This window comes from Mauremys mutica, chromosome 19 (assembly GCF_020497125.1).
Source record: "Mauremys mutica isolate MM-2020 ecotype Southern chromosome 19, ASM2049712v1, whole genome shotgun sequence".
Lineage (NCBI taxonomy): Eukaryota > Metazoa > Chordata > Testudines > Geoemydidae > Mauremys > Mauremys mutica.
The window spans coordinates 25,326,923-25,343,573 of NC_059090.1; the positions used below are offsets into that span (position 1 = coordinate 25,326,923).

The 16,651-nt window shown below is 54.7% G+C and overlaps 2 protein-coding genes and 2 non-coding genes across 4 annotated transcripts; 1 reads left to right on the top strand and 3 right to left on the bottom strand.

Moving 5' to 3' along the window:
- The first annotated feature begins 1,227 nt into the window (after positions 1-1,227).
- TLCD1 (TLC domain containing 1) lies at positions 1,228-5,131 on the top strand. The gene is made up of 4 exons (XM_044994099.1): positions 1,228-1,469; positions 2,372-2,454; positions 3,611-3,693; positions 4,430-5,131. The coding sequence occupies exons 1-4, from the start codon at positions 1,279-1,281 to the stop codon at positions 4,823-4,825; spliced, it is 753 nt and encodes a 250-aa protein (XP_044850034.1). The 5' UTR covers positions 1,228-1,278; the 3' UTR covers positions 4,826-5,131.
- Positions 5,132-11,795: 6,664 nt separating this feature from the next.
- On the bottom strand, positions 11,796-16,403 carry RPL23A (ribosomal protein L23a). The gene is made up of 5 exons (XM_044993536.1): positions 16,261-16,403; positions 15,293-15,473; positions 13,813-13,989; positions 13,147-13,216; positions 11,796-11,861 (listed from the first exon to the last, which is right to left on the bottom strand). Exons 1-5 carry the CDS (start codon positions 16,283-16,285, stop codon positions 11,847-11,849), a joined length of 468 nt encoding a protein of 155 aa, XP_044849471.1. The 5' UTR covers positions 16,286-16,403; the 3' UTR covers positions 11,796-11,846.
- On the bottom strand, positions 13,286-13,349 carry LOC123353319. Its single transcript, XR_006574461.1, has one exon. It is a non-coding gene; the product is annotated as a small nucleolar RNA SNORD42 (small nucleolar RNA).
- LOC123353320 lies at positions 14,096-14,168 on the bottom strand. The gene has a single exon (XR_006574462.1). It is a non-coding gene; the product is annotated as a small nucleolar RNA Z17 (small nucleolar RNA).
- Positions 16,404-16,651: the final 248 nt, after the last annotated feature.

Sequence of the window (16,651 nt, forward strand, 5' to 3'; positions counted from 1 at the left end):
TGAGAAGTATTACGTGGTAGACGTCACGGTGCCCTTTGAAAACAGGTCACCGGCCTTCCACGAGGCCCGAGCCTGGAAAGCATCAAGTACGCCCCGCTGGCCGAGACCCCGAGAGCCCAGGGCTGCAAGGTCCAGATACACGCCTTGACCGTGGGAGCTCCGGGTTCGTGGGACCCCCACAACGAGCCGGTTCTGAGAGCGTGCGGAGTCGGCCGACGCTACACCTGGCTCATGAGACAGCTCATGGTGTCCAACACCATCAGGTGGTCCAGAGACATTTATACCGAACACATCACCGGACACCGAGCTATCGAGACCACCGACCAGGGAAATAACCCACTTCCTTCTCTGACAGACCAAGGGACGCACCCCACCCATGTGCTCATTTGCTCCACCGATACTAACCTGGACTCCTTATACAGTCCATGGGTGGCAAACCCGAGCCCACTTATCCACTGACACTTTAAAAACTCCTGCACCCCAATCTGGGTCTATGCCGGTTATGTGATATGTATGTATCTCTTCACCCTTGCAACCGATACCTGTGATCCCTCAGAACTCAAGCCTGACCCCAGATGTACAGTACCTTCCCTCTTAACTTGTGTCTATTTAATTTTTAACATTAACGTTAATACAATGTTTAAATCTGTTCCTAGCGGGGATATGCCTTGGGGATGCTGCTGAGGGGAACAGGAAGGGACAACATGGATTTTGAAGAGAAAAGGTTTCGGAGGCTCCCATGGGACTGATTCTGGGGCAGCAATGCAGGCCTGAAAGGGCCCGCAGAAGGTGCTGGCACAGGAGGAGGCTTCTCCCCAGCTCTGTGGGTTCGGGATTGGGCCTACCCCCTGCACAGAACTGGAGCTGTTCTTTGGACCATTCTGGGCCCTGGGTCAGGAGAGGCCTGGTGCTGCAAAGTGACAGAGTCAGAGGAACCGTGGGCTGGAGATGAAGGGGACACGCAGGGCTGGGAGCGGAACTCCTGCCAGGGAAGCCATCGGCTCCCAAGAGTCAGTGGGCCTGTGCCGGCCAAGCCCCACCAGCTGAAGAGACCTTGCAGGCAGGTCCTAGGTCTCTGCCCCATGTCCTCAGCCCCTCCCCCATACCGGCCCCTCCCCGTGCCCCCAGGGGGCGGGCGGGCGGCCGAGCGAGCGGGGTCCCGGCGGGGGGCGGGGCCCCCTGCCCGCCAGTCAGGGCCGCGGGCGCACGTGGGCCGGGCGGGGCGGAGCGGAGCCGGGCCGGGCCGGGCCGAGCCGGGCCGGGGAGCCAGGCGGCGGCATGGGGCCCTGGCTGCGCGCGGCCGGGCTGGTGCTGGGCTCCACGCTGCTCTTCAAGGCGCTGCAGCGGGGGCTGCGCCGCCTGCCCCTGCCCGCCCACGTGCGCCGGGACCCGACCCGCGCCTGGCGCTGGCGCAACCTGCTCGTCTCCTTCGTGCACTCGGTGGTGACGGGGCTGTGGGCCGTGCTGTGGTGAGTGCGCGAGCCAGCGAGCGGCCTCCCCCGGCGCGGCCCCGGGGCGCTTAGCTGCCCGCCCGCCAAGGCCTTGGGCCCGGCGGTGCCGCCCGAGCCCGGGGCGCTGCCAGCACATCAGCTCCCTGCTGCCGGACTCGGCCTGGCGCCACGGCCGGGGCAGGGGCATGGCACCGCCGCCGCCCTGTCCCCGAGGCGAGCCGCGGGCCCGCCGCACACCCTGCGCCATGAGCGGGGGGCGCCCCTGGTCTGCAGGGCGCGCCCCGGGGTGCCCGCCTGGCGAGGGGGCGCCCCGGGGTGCCCGCCTGGCGAGGGGGCGCCCCGGGGTGCCCGCCTGGCGAGGGGGCGCCCCGGGGTGCCCGCCTGGCGAGGGGGCGCCCCGGGGTGCCCGCCTGGCGAGGGGGCGCCCCGGGGTGCCCGCCTGGCGAGGGGGCGCCCCGGGGTGCCCGCCTGGCGAGGGGGCGCTGTTGCCAAGGAGCCCGCGGCTGAGCGTGGCAGCGGGAGGAAGGGCTGAGCTGAGCTGATCCGATCCTGTGGCAGGTCCCAAAGCCTGGTCCCAGGGGCTCCAGCCGCTTCCAGCGGCGCGTGGAGCATTCGCTGACTCCCTGCAGCAAGAGCAATGAGCCCCTGAGCAAAGGGGAAGGGACCCAAGGCCCCAGTACCGAGTGACTGAGCCCGGCCTGGGCTCCGGGAGGGTAACGCTCAGCCCTGGGAGAAGCTGAATGGCCGACGGGGGGCAGCTCATGCTATTGGGGGAGTTACTGCTGCTCCCCCAGAGGAACCATGCCCATGCCCCTCCCCGCAGGGTGGCAGTGACCCATGACACTTGGGAGGTGAGGAGGGCTGCTATGATCAGACTATACGAAACCACACACCTCTCTGCATGTCTCTCCCCTCCCCAGCGTGTGGCAGGTTCCTGAGATGCTGAGGGACATTGAAAACACTTCATCCACTTCGGGATACCTGCTTCTCTGCTTCTCTGCAGGTAGGGGTTTCTGCCCCTTCCCCTCCAGTGCAGGGGCCTTGTGTGCTGCATTTCAGCTAGAGGTGCTGAAATTGGAGCTGGAAGAACCGTCCCCATCTTGCTGCCCCAGCCAGCTCCATGCAGGACTGATTCAGCAGCATCCCTTCCAGGGCTTTGTGGAGTCAATCCCAAATGCTGGGTCTTCTGCTGCATCCCAGGGGAGAGTATTTTACGGCCCAATACCTTTCACCTAAGTTCCCTCTAAGCTGCACGGTAGCCTATTAAGCGCCCCGCAGGCGCTCAGGGCTGCAGCAGGGAAAGAGGCCTCTCCCCCAGCCCTGGACCTGCCATGGCCCGGGGAAGAGGCGCCCCTCCCCTCACTGCTCAAAAACCTTTCATGGTGTTCAGCCTTCAGCTCACCTGTGCTTTAATTCCATCCTGTTGTTCCTGTAACACGCCCTGGGCCCGCCCACAACAATGCTCCTCCTTAGGTGTTGACATCTTCAGATCCGCAGAGCTGTCTGGCCTGTTCCTCCTCAGTGACTGTTTACATATTTAAATCTGTGGCTTGGCTCATCAGTCACAGTCCCTCCAGTTCCCTGGTCGCTTCGCTTGCTCTTTGCTGAGCTGCCTGCAGCTTTTCAGTATATCGGTGGTGTCCAGACCCAGCGAGCCCTGTGCACAGGGGCGCTCGCCTCCCTGCTCCATGACACAAGGCTGCAGCGCCTATAATTGCACAGGTCTTTTTGCTGCCGTACTGTGCGGCACAGTCATTGAGCCATTCCAGACAGAGCCACTCCTGCTCCCAGCGTCCTGTCCATACCGTGTTCCCCGCCTTACAGACGGTCTCACTCTTGTTCCCTGTGCATGCTTCTGCCCTCTGTAGATGCTCCCAGAATCCCTTTCCACACTACAGGTGATCATGCATGCGCCTGAGAGGCGTGAACCTGCCTTACTGAGAGTGTCAGTCGGGACACCGGGTGTTCCTCCCAACTTTAGTTCCCACCTGGCTAGTTACCAATGCGGGAGGCTGTTTAATGCAGCCCCATCTCACTAGCCTTGCACTGGGTGGCAGCTGAAAGCTCTCCATGGGGGCTCTGTTGTAGCCCCACAGGGTGTGAATGTAAGTGCCCCACCCTAGGACTGACAGGCTCTGCTCTCCGCCTCCCTTCCACAGGCTACTTCATCCACGACACGCTCGACATCATTGTGAGCCACCAGTCCCGAGCCTCCTGGGAGTACCTGGTCCACCATACCATGGCAAGTACAGGCCCCCTGCAGTGAGCCCAGCCAAGTTGACTCTGCTCTTTCCAGATACATCCACAGCTGAGTGGAGCTGACCAGTGACCCTGGGGAGGTGGGAAGGCAGGACGGGTGCCCACCAGGAGGCTAGGGCTGCGAGTCCCTGAGGTTGGGGCTGGCTGGCCTTGCTGCCTGTTAGCTGAGCAGATCGTAGTGCAGAGCATGGGCCTACACCTGCTTTGCAAGCCCAGATTCGGAGCAGCTCCCTGCCAGAGTCTCCCCTGCAGCTTTCCTTGCGTGGCAGGTGTGCTCAGCAGGGTGGGCGTGCAGAAGCCGGAACGTGCCAAAGGGGGCAGTCAGCCAGGACACACGAGTGGCTCCCTGGGGAGTAAAGCAGGAGGTGGGGAAAAGAGCCCGAGGGTCCTGCCCACCTCCCATGCACAGAAAGATTGGTTAGTACATCCAGGCTGGGACACCAGCTGGGTTAGACTAACCTTGTGAGAGGCGGGTGGCCATGCACCTGTGGCTAGAGCCCCGGGAAGCTCAACCAATCTGCTCACTCCTGATGGATGGCTCCCCCACTCCCCAGGGCCCTGCAGGCTGAGCTGGAGGGGCTCCCCCTGGCACTGGCTGCCTTCTAATCTCCTTCCTCTGGCATGGGCCTGGTATCAGGCACTCAGCTCCATGCCTGGGCTTGGCGGGGGGGAGGGGAAGGCAGCTGGCCTCACTCCTGTGTCTGGGTCCTCCCTGCCAGGCGATCTCAGCGTTCTTCTCTGGGATCTTCCTGGGCCGCTTCGTGGCAGCAGGGATGCTGTCGCTCTTCGTGGAGGTGAGCAACATCTTCCTGACCATCCGCATGCTGCTGAAGCTGAGCAACATGCCGGCTCCCGCCCTCTACAGGATCAACAAGTACGTCAACCTGGTGATGTATTTCCTCTTCCGCCTGGTGCCCCAGACCTACCTGACCTGGTACTTTGTGCGCTACGTGGAGGTGCGGGGTCAGGGAGCCTTCCTGATAGTCAACCTCTTCCTGCTGGATGCCATGATCCTGACGTACTTCTCCCGCCTGCTGCGCTCCGACTTCTTCCCGGACTCCTGCAGGCGGCGCGCCGGGAAAGACGCAGGCGGGGAGAAGTTCTTAGTGGACTGAGTGAAGGGGCAACGCCTGTGGGGTTGTGCAGACCCCCCCTGCAGCGGAGGGCTTGGACCTGGGGCGCTTTGCACCACATGTGCCTTACAGCTGAGCTCCACGGGCACAGGGCTCTGCAGTCACTTAACGAAGCCTGTGCTTTGTGGCGCGATGGCCCGAGCTGCACCCCACCCCCACACTGCTCCCAGGGGCTGGGGTCACAGCAGGCAAAGCAGGAGGGGAAGGATGGAGCTGGTTGGGAAAGAGGGTTTATCTTCCATGTTGTGATGGGATGTTCCATGCATTAAATACGTGTCTGTTTCCAAGCTTCTGCAGCACATCTGGGCCATCCTTTCCCTGGGCAGAGCGTGCACTGGGCTGGGAAGGAAGCAGCTTGTTACAGACACTGATGGGGAGGAGCCATCAAGGCAGGGACAGCAGTGGGAGCAAAGGCCATGGAGAGGAGAGCTAGGGCAGAGGGATTTGAGGCAGGGGAGGTGGGATACGCAGGTGCTTGGGGCATGCCGGGTTAAAGCTCTGGGAGTAGCATCAGCCTCTCGCCAACAGGATGGTTGTGGGAGAGGAGCCTGTAGTATCTGATGTGGGGGCTGGGGACTTTTCTGCCCTGGAACCGGGCTGCTGGCTTTTCAGTCAATTCTAGCCAGTGCCCGGACCAGGGGCTGGGCTCACCCAGTTCCCATGGTGCATGTTCACTCCTGCCCCTCGCTTCCCAGCCCGTCGCCCTGGTACACGTGCTTCCCCGCCTTCTGCAGGGCAGATTCTATTAATGGTATTAGCAAGGGACCTAGGAGCACCAGATCCGGCCCAGGGCCCCACTGCGCGAGGTGCTGGACAAAGAACAGACAGTGCCTGCCCCTAAGAGCCCACAACAGTGGGGCTTTGTACTTGTTTTCTCTCCCTTTACTTTTACCTTCATTCACCCCCCTACCCCGCCCTGCCCAAGCTCCCTCAGACATCTACGCTGGAGCTGAAGTTCCGGCTCAGGCAGACAGACCCGCACTAGCTCCAGCACTGAAGATAGTGCAGTGGCAGGTGCTAGCCAGCCCCTGTACACAGGCAGGGTTTGTACTTGGGGCTGCTAGCCCATCCCACTGCCTGGGCAGCCACTGCTGCTTGTAGCAGGCGAGCTGGATCTGTGTGCCCACACTGGAGATTACACCTGCAGCTCAAATAAATCTGTTAGTCTTTAAGGTACCACTGGACTCTTCATTGTTTTTGTGGATACAGACTAACACGGCTACCCCCGATACTTGACCTGCAGTTCAGTGTCACATACCCTGTGTCTGCAGGGAGGGAGGGAGCTGGCCAGTGGCTGCAGAGGCAGGTGGGACCGGGGGGAGGAGTTTTTTCTGGATGGAGGAGCCAAGTGTCCACTTGCAGGCAGAGGGAAAGGAGCCAGAGAATGGAGGGAATGTTTAAGTGGAAGAGAGGAGGAGTAAGGGGGTCAAGGGGCAGGTGAGGGAAACGGCTGCCAGGTGGTGAATTTTGCTGGAAAAGATTGTCAGGATTCTGGGCAGAGTAGGAGGGGCCCAGGGCTTGAGAAGGGACAGCAGGGGCTGGGGTGGGAGAGTCCCTGGGCTCTATCAGCAGGGTGGGCAGGTGAGCTATGGGCGAAGCCAGAAGGGAGGAAGTCAGCTGGATTGCAGGGGCAGTTAGCAAGGTGGGCAGAGCATTGAACAATGAAGGCTGCAGAGAAAGGGAAGACACGTGGACTGACAAGAGCAAAGGGGCAGAGGAGAGGGGCATGGTGGAGCAGAGTCTTTAATGTCACCCAGTTGCTGCTTGGGCCAGTGCTGGTGCTATCTAGGAACAGGCCAGACAGGGAGGACCAGGGCTCTGGAATGCAAGGAACTCTGCTGAAGAGAGGACGCAGCAGGGCACCGAGCTCACGCCGGCCCTAGGCGGTGGTCTCTTCAAAAGCCTTAATTCCTGCTTTGGTATGAAGCAGAGGTGCCTGGCTCTTCCTGTGGAAAACCCAGCCAGAACAAAGACTAGTCCAGCAACCGGAGCGGCCATGCACCAAGCCGCAGAGCTGAGAAACTGGCCTGGCAGCTCCTTTCCTGCTATTGCAACTCCACCCGAAGCAATGAGGCAGATGCTGTAGGCTGGGCTCTAAGGCTTATCTAAAAATAATCCAATGACCCCTTAGTGTTCTTGGGTCAGGGATGTGATGTGCGCAGCTGCCCCCTTTCCAAAGGTCTAATCCAGGAGTGGTGAGCCTGGGACCTACCTTTATCCAGAGGCCTCATGCACAGTTGGGTGCATTCCCTCATCTTAGCTCCTGCATCCATCCAGGGCAGATGCATGCTGCTGTGTCGCTGCTTTGCAGCTGTAACACAGGGCAGGGCTAACTTCTGGAGCAGAGGTTGCTGTGTATGTGGTCAGGTGTCATGCTGGTGGGCAGTGGGTAAGAACTTGGCTGGAAATAGCCAGGGCTGCTAGCAGACACAGGCAGCTGGGCTCTGTCCAGCACCCATGCTAACGGATTGAATGGCCTTGGATGTGCAGCTTGTGTGAAAGAACATCGCTCTGGGAGTTCCTGTGCAGCGCTGGGGAGGCAAATTGGTGCGGGCACCTGCAGAGAGACCAGGCACTTGGCTACCAGAATAAATCTTTGGCCTGGACCCTGGCTGGGAAGGTGGCTCGGTGTGTTGAAGTGCAAATAGGGACTGGGGGGGTCCCGTGAGCAGCCCTGCTGGAAATGAAGCTCAGATTCTCTCCCTGGGCCTTTTGCTAGAGGGTCTGTTATCCACCCGAGCCCTGCACTCAAGGCCCAGGTTAACCGGGGGTCAACAATCAAGCTGCAGGGAGCTAGCAGCTATGCCAGAGTGGCACTGGCCTATGGGCTGAATGAGGCACTGTGCTATGGACGATTACATGAAATGCAGCTGCCTCCTCTCGGCCCCAAACTCATGGCAGTTCCTAAGCTGCTGTCGGAAAAGGCCTGGCCCCGTCTACATACCTGCTTCTTCTTCGTGAGGGCCCTCCTTGGGCTACAGAAGCTTTGCTTAAATGAAGGCCCCTGGCTGACGCTGTTTCAAGCTTTTTCTGGGAGACAGGCGAGGAAGGTGCAGTGGCTGGTGGAAAAGGTGAAGCTGAAGGAAGCCAGCCTGGCTCTTCTGTTCCGCACTCTCCTCCCTGCACTGGCCAGCAGCTGAACACGCAGCTTGGAAGTCAAGAGCAGGAAACTTTTTGGTCACATGCCCGTCTCTGCCAATTGGAGCAGGGTATAATGAATGACAGGTCATATCTGTGCTCACCCCTGCTGCCATCACTCTAAGTGGGCAGTGCAGTGCATGCTGGGTGTTTGTGCTTCATGAAGTCATGGGCAGAGCAGCCGGTGCTGCGTGCACAGAGGCAGGATTCTCAAACTCCATGGCTAAGAGATGGCTTCTGCCTCAGGAGGCTGAGCCAGTGTTTGCTCAGTGGCTCCTGGTTCTTCCTCAATAGTCTGCACTCACCTGGGCTAATGCAATACATGACGCAGCAGCAGCCTGGCCCTGGCCCAGGGCCAGCCCCAGCAGCACTCAGCCCTAAAGGAAAATAGAGTCACAGGCCTTCTGGCCCAGCCTCCTTAAAACCAGAGTATTCACACCAGCCCTCCTGGTGGAGAATGAGGCTCAGGCACGAAGCTGACTCTGGCTGGCCAATGTGGCCACCTGGCCAGGTCACCTTTGAAGAGCAGACCTAGTGCTCCAGGGGGCCAGCTCTAGGAACTCAGAGTACAGGTGAGGACAAGGCTAGCCAAGGGGCTCCCGTGTGCATTGGGCTGGATTCTCAAAGGCACCCACAGCCTTGGGGAGCTGTCAGGACCAGAAGAAAGTCTACAACTGAGAAGCTCGTAATCCAAGCTCTCCTTCCCAATGCCCGGCTACCACTCCTCCGCCTTAGCTTCCAGCCAGGCCCTGTGGAATGCTCTCCCTGGAGTGTGGCACCTGCCTCCCTCATCTCACTGTACCATGTTCATGCCTCACCCCAAAAGCTAAGTCCTTTCTCCCCTGCTGGTGGATGACTAGTATTCCCAGGCACAGCCTAGCGGCAGCCAAGGCGTGTCAGTGCAGACAGCTGGTTTTGAAGCTTCTCCATTGTGCAGAACTTTCCCTCTAGGTTCAGCCAGTCCTCTGTAGAGGGGAACATTCCGTCTCTCACAGCAGAACATGCCTTGCTTACAAGCTGTGTTCTCCCCTAGAAATGTCAAATCATTCCTACCGAAAAAGGGATTAACCACTTCCATGTAGTGGTGCTGCTGCCCCCCTGGCTTGGGGTAATAACCAACACCAAATAGATGGTTTCCATCAGCAGCACCTGCGTTTCCATATAACCAACACCACACACCCCTGCTTCTCTTTGGGGTAACTAAAGTCAAAGGATGTCATTTGCTGAGCCTCAGCCAGAGGCACATTGGGGTGAATTACCCTGAAAATCCAGTTTACTGCCTGAGGCTCACAGGCATCCCAGTGCATGAAACCTCCCCTGAAGTGGCAAATCTGTCTGAGCCTTAAGTGAGAGATCAGAATAGGTTTCACACCACCACCTTGGCCCCAAAAAACCTGTGTTGCCCAACGGTCCTTAGAACTCTTATATCCACACAGCACTTTTGCGTCAGCATGCACACACAAACCATTGCCTCGCTGAAGTGCCGGTCACTCCACAGTGGAATGCAAACATCACCATTCCCAGCACTTTAGGGAAGGAAGTGAAGAACAGCGTCCAACTGCAGGAGGGACTTCACAAGGCAGAGGATAATCACTCCTTGGTTGGCCAGGGCTTTCAGCCATTCTCTCTCAGCCCCTATCCTGTACCCCAGCCCTCGTCAACAGGGGGTGTGTGTTAGGCAAGAATATTTCTAATCATCTCTGTTCTTTGTATCCACATCCTGCCTACCACAGGTAAACACTCAAACACTGGTTTCAACTAAAGATTTCTGTTGATGGCAATCTCTCATTTCCAGTTAGCAACAGCAGCTAGTTTTAAGACTGCCCTGATTAGCACCTTGAACTTAATTAAGGCCTTCAGTGCTAGCGCAACCTAAATAGTGCATTTCAGGGGAAATGCAGCAGGGATCATACACTTCATGCCAGACAAAACCAAATGAACCTTATTTTGAAAGGGCTGGTAATCAAAGGGGCATTGCAGTGTTAGCAACTCTGTAACTGAGTAGTTGGAAAGAGCCAGCTCAGGCTGAGAGTAGGAATGAGGAAGGGTGGTTGTAAGATGAAGGCATCACATCCAGGCCCCACCAGTCTCTGAGCTCTGGTCCTCAGGCACCTGGCTCAAAGGTGGGGTTAAGTTATTACTCTTATAGGCATGTGACAAGATAAGCATGGTTAGAGTGAGAGATGCTCACATACTATAGCAATGGCCATAGGACTAGATTGTGAACAGAGGCTAATTACAGCAGCATTAAAATTAAGGAGCGGTTATGATACTAGTGCCTATCCCTCATCTTCCCCCAAGAGATCCTGCAAGGGCAACATCTGTTTGCCCCCTATTTGCAAGTCTCTATCCTTCAGCCACTGTTAGACCACCCTCGGCTTGGGTTTGTATGCAATGCCCCTTGTGCAGTAACACCTCCCTAAGTACTGAACAAACTTGGTTCCCCTCATGGCTCCCACCCCCACAGTCCATGAGCAGCTGGAATCTGCTTCAGGTGACTTTATTTTTACCACTAAAATACATATGTCTGACAGATGAGAAGCCACTACAGGTCTGTCTCATCTTACACTGGGGTTACGTTCCGTAGTCAGCACGTAAAGCGAAAATCACGTATAGTCAAAATTACATTGAATGTAATGGCAGGTGGAATCGCTCACACTACAGCAACAGTATTTAAATTTCAGAGTAGCAGCCATATTAGTCTGTATCCGCAAAAAGAACAGGAGTCCTTGTGGCACCTTAGAGACTAACAAATTTATTTCAGCATAAGCTTTTGTGGGCTACAGTTCACTTCTTCAGATGCATAGAATGGAACACACTGACAGGAGATATTTATACATACAGAGAACTTGTACAACCCAGTATTTAAATTGTTATTTCTCCTTTTTTTGTTTTTGCCAACTGCATAAAGCTGAAATCACGCATGTTAAATGCACCTAAGATGCGACAGACCTGTATCTGGCTAAGCCAGCCAGGGTGGAGGTGCTTGTGATCAACCAGATGAACTGAACATGAGAACTTCTCTAAAGGTCTCATTTGAAATCAGTGAAGTAGCTACACCAAGCACTCTCAAACTAGGGGTCATAAGGTTATTACAGGGGAAGTTGCGAGCCGTCAGCCTCCACCTCAAACCCCACTTTGCCTCCAGCATTTATAATTGTGTTATAAATTAAAAACACTTTTTTTATATATTTAAGGGGGGTTGCACTCAGAGGCTTGCTGTGTGAAAGGGGTCACCAGTACAATAGTTTGAGAACCACTGAGTTACACAATGGCCGCAGCAGCAGGCAAAAAAATGAAACCAACCCATAAAAGGATGAAGCCATGATCCGTGAACTTTTTATTCTCTGTGAAACGCACTGCACAGAGCACTTTGAACAGGGTCTGGCTGAGCCTGGGGTAAAGTGGGAACAGCAGCAGCAGAAGCCATTGGTATTTGAACTCCATGTAATTAAAGCAGCACCAATGTGCTGCAAGAGTAGCCAGGGCAAGACAAGAGCAGCATGTTGAATACAACATACTAGTGATTTAAGACTCCTGCAAGGAGAACAATGAGCCGGGGTTGAGATGTCACTGCTTCTTCCTGAGCTTCACCACCACCACATTCCTGTAGACTAGCTCCTAGGAAGTCTGCCATGCTGCAGGTGTCTGGGATAGCATTACAGTCCCACCTCTGAAGTGGCATTTATATTCTTCCACTTCAGTAATGTTGCATGAAAGTCAGTCTGTATGTAGGCTCCCAGCCACTGAGATTGTGCTAAGTGCCCCAAGTCTCCCAGAGAGCACTCGGTTACAAAACACAAGAGCCCACGAGTGGTTGTACAAAGTTTATTATCTCATCCGCCCAGCTCTTGGTGGATGCCCTTTAGATTATTCCAATCTGAAAGGAAACAAAAGGAATGTTACAGCCTGAACCCTGCCCACATGAAGATGGAGATCCCAAGATGTAGAACAGTGGCAATGAATCCATCTCCCCCCAAAAGCTGTAGTCCAGTGCAAACATCCCGTCTGCTCTAGCTCAAACAAAGCAAAATATTCCTGCAGCACCTAATCCTGCCTACACCACACACGAGTAGACGAATATTTACCACAGAACAGCCTGGCACAGTAAGATGCACAACAGCCCGACTAAAATGCCTGTTACCCCCACTTCTGACCATCCTGTTTAAGAGAAACTTTTGTGGCAGGCCCCAAGGCTGGCTTGAGGGGCACCATGCTCCTATCCCACCGCAGAACTAACTGCTCTTCCCCCAGCCCAGCAACAAAAATTCTCCCAAGTGCCGGAAGTATCTGTAGAACGTGTGGTGTTTTGGCATGTTCTACTCAACAGCTGGCAAGTCGTTGGACAGCTTAAGTTGTGTCAGAGAAGCTCTCTTAGAATAGCGCAAAGATTCATTCCCCGTTAAGAGACTATAAGCAAGATTTATAGAGCATGTTTCATCCCCAAGTATTTCCCAGACCAGCTACACATGATCACTGACCCCTGCTGCAATACAGCCCCTCTCCTTGGAGGAAAAGGGAATAAACAGACATTCTTTGCCAGCAACCTCTATGCAGCATTATTAAGAGAGTAGTGAGGGATTACTCTTCCAGCTGAAAGCGCTGGTTAAGTCAGGGAGGCAGAATGTTGGGCTGTGAGCATGACCAATACCTTCATTCTTAAGGGTGCCACTGAATGGTTAATGATAGAAGCGTCAACAAGGTTTTACACCTCAGCTAAGAGACAGCGATGGGCTTGTCTGCAGCCATGTAGAGCTCATGAATTTGCTCCAGAGCCATTTGTTCCTAGCTGCTGATCAATATCCCAGTGTCCCTGCATAAGTCCATTTCTGATGGAAGCCAACGATAACATTACTGTTCAATTATGATACCTCTTCCCCTTCCTGTCATTTCTTATATAAGGTCAGGGTCAATAGCCACTTTAGTATAAAAACATCCTAAAGACTTAAGGCTTTTAAAGGCTCTAGCCCAGTGTCGACCAAGAATTCTACTAAGAATCTGTGAGAAATTCTATTCCACATAGAGTGCAGGAATTACTGCCCTACTTCAGCACAGCACCCCCCCCCCACCCAAGAATAACAGCCCTGATCTCAGCTGTGTGTCAAAACAGGGTCTAGAGTAGAGAGGGCAGATGAAAGTGAGAAAATTCAAGTCTCCATTCTCACCTTGTTGGCTACATCCAATGCATCATAGTCTGGAGCAAGACGGACGTAAGCCTTCTTCTCACCATCGGGCCTACAATGAAGCATGAGGCATTAGTACCCACAACTACTCCTCTCATTTCCAGTTGTGCATCATCACATTGTGCATCAGTGGTTCCTTTGAAAACATCACTGAGCTCAGTTGAAGTAGTTTCCATCATTTGCACAAAGAAATTCCCTTTGTTGCTCCCAAAAGAGCTGCTCAGATCAACTGGCTGGTACTTCAGTACTGCAGGTTACTCCTTTCAGCCAGTGATTACAATTTACATTCCACCATGACATGCTCAGATTCAAAGCAAAGATTGTACAACAAAATCATGACAGATCTTGAACTCTGCAACTCACACATACTGTAACCTACAAACCAAGAAACTCAGCTATAACTGTCTTTATATAAAGCATTGAGAGGAAGCATATGAATGAATCAGAAAATTCAGATTTCTCTGTATCGTTAGAACCTTTCCCCCACCCCACACAGCTAATCTTCTGGGTTCCAGTTCCACGCACCTGCTAGTTTCACTCAAGCCAGGTACATTTTCCCTTAAGCTTTTAAATTTTTAAATCAATTATCTGCTTAAACAGCATCCAGGGCACTTTGAAACATCTTACACCCACAAGTGCTTCATTTACCGGATCAATGTGTTGACCTTGGCCACGTCAATATCATACAGTTTCTTGACAGCCTGCTTGATCTGATGTTTGTTGGCCTTGACATCTACTATGAAGACCAGGGTGTTGTTATCCTCTATCTTCTTCATGGCTGACTCTGTGGTCAGAGGGAACTTGATAATGGCATAGTGGTCAAGCCTGTGTGGGAGAAGCATTTGAGTTGCATAACACTGGCAGCAGCGAGGTATGCTAGAGAAAGCTCCTTCACACAGCAGATTCCTAGCGCTATAGTGACAAATGTCAGGGTACATCAGTTACTAGTAAGATTGTAATCACAAGCTCTCAGGCTTTGGTCGCATGGAATCATCATTTGCACCCCAAACATCCATTACAAAGGCCAATTAAGAAAGCTGCCAAGACATTGTTATTTCAGTTTCCAAAACACAGCTCTTCCATTCACTGAGACCAGTTTGTGAGAAGTGGGACTGTTCTTAATGTTCCCTCTGAATACTGTGTGCGGGCCTCAGTCTCTGGCCAACACTGTCTCCTGGCAACTAATGGCCCAGGGCCCTTCCCTCCTGCAAGGTGATAGCTAAAGGTGTGGAAGAACAAAGAGGTCAGAGGAACTCAGCAGAGAGGGGCTGGAGGTGGGTTCAGTTTGGAACTGGCTGGGGACGGGAAGTGAGGGCAGACGGGGTAGCCTGGGTCACTGGGCCCCAGAATGGACCCGGCTGCGGGGTCCCATTCGCTGTATCTACACGCTCTGTTTTAAACTGTGTTCCTGTCATCTAATAACCCTCTTACTGGCTGGCTAAAAGTCACATCTGACTGCCAAGTGGGGGTACAGGACCCTCTGGCTTCCCCAGAACCCCACCTGAGCGGACTCGCTGTAAAAAGCGCACGGAGAGGCATATGCTAAATGCTCCAAGATCAAACCCAGAAAGGTAAAGCTGTATAAGCTTCTTGCCCTAAAAACAGTCTGCTCCAAGGGAAAGGAAGCTCCCCAAAGTCCTAACTGGCTTTGTGGGGAGCCATTCCAAAGCATCGCCCAGGAACTCCGTCACACAGTTCTACACTAGAAATCTGTTTGCAATGTTGCTTCAGTTTTCTGCAGCATCTTTATACCAGCAAAAACCCTAGTGTGGATGAAGTTATACCAGTCAAAAAGTGCTTTTGTCAGCATAGCTTATTTCACTCACTTTTTTGCCATATAAACAGCAACTGCAATAGGAGGGGTTGCTGGTTCTGCAACTAATCAACCTTTTCTAGTGTAGACTTGACCTAAAACTACTAGCTTGTAACTTTATATTGGAGAATCATAAGTAACATACATTTAACAAGTGAAGTATTTTTAAAAAGAAAAACTTGATAAGATTATGACTAAAACCAAGCTGGCTTTAGATCAAGAAACTCAAGTGTGATGGAGATGGTGGGAGGTGTCCAGATCTTTGACTAGCTATTCTGAAACAGATTTTAAAGGAAATGGATCACACAGACATACTTGTTCCTCCGAGGAGCACTCTTCCTAGGATATTTGGGCTGTCTCCGTAATCGTAACGTTTTGGGCCTCCTGAAGGTGGGAGATGTCCTGATTTTCTTCTTCTTGTGACTGTGGACTCCTTTCAAAACGGCCTTTTTAGCCTTCAGAGCCTTGGATTTTGCCTCTGTCTTGGCAGGGACGGCTACAAAGAAAAGACTGGTTAGAGGAGGCTGGCAGCAGCAGGTCTGTTGGCCTTGTCCACAAGGGACTTTACACTCCCAAACCATACCCACAGGTGCTGAAGAGCCATTCTGAACACTGGCAGCCTACTAGGCTGCAGCCTCAGACATGGGAACCCTTGGCTCACAACCCTTTACAGATCTACGGGTGGAAATGAAACCCCGCTCAACCCAGCAGCGGAGAGTCACTGGATGATGGAAGTTGCACCGCCCCGCACGGCTAGCGCGGCATGACACACATCACACGCCCTGAAGCGATGCGGCGAGGCCGCCGTGGGAATGACAAGACGCAGATTTGCCAGGTCTCGGTCCTGGGGCGGGGCCGCCCCTCATGCTGCATCTCCCCCTTACCGGGGGTTGTAACGTGCCTCAGCCGCACGCACGATGGTAACGGCTCCCTCACGCCGCGCGTGGGCCCTGCTCGAGTCCGCGCTGCCTCGCCCCGTGGGATGCCCAGGCCGCCCCCGCCCCCGCCCCGGGCCTCAGCCCAGGCCGCCCCCGCCCCGGGCCAGAGCGGGGCCCCGGGAACGGCCGAGCCGCCGGGCTCCAAGGGACCCCCCCGGGGGCGGGCGCTGGGCCGCGCGGCTCCGGAAGCCGCCCTGGGCCTGCCCGGGAGCTCCCCGCACTGCGCGCTCGGCCCGGCCCGGGGTCCCCGGCCAGCCGCAGGTGGGGCGCAGGCCCCGCAACGGGGAGCGGGCAGAGCCGGGCGGCCGCCGCGCGGGGCGGTCCCCCCCCCTCCTCCACACTCACCCTCCTTCTTCGCCTTCGGCGCCATCTTGGGAAAAGGGCCTGTTCGGCCGCCTCGCACGGGTTTATAGCGCCGACTCTCACGAGAGTAGGCACAAGCAACGCGAGATCCCGCATGGCATGCCGGGAGTGGTAGTTCTCGTGCTAGACGGAAGGAGAGTAGGCACGAGAGCATGCGCAGAAAAGTACCTGCGGGTGGTGCATATTGGGAGTTATAGTTTTTTTATTACCTCAGCGTATTAATATTAATATTTTGTTAATGAATAGTAGGGCTGTTGATTAATCACAGTTAACTCACGCGATTAACAAAAAAACATGATTAATTTTTAATTGGGATTAATGGTACTGTTAAACAATGGTTGGGTCATTACACTAATTGAATCTATTTCCGTAT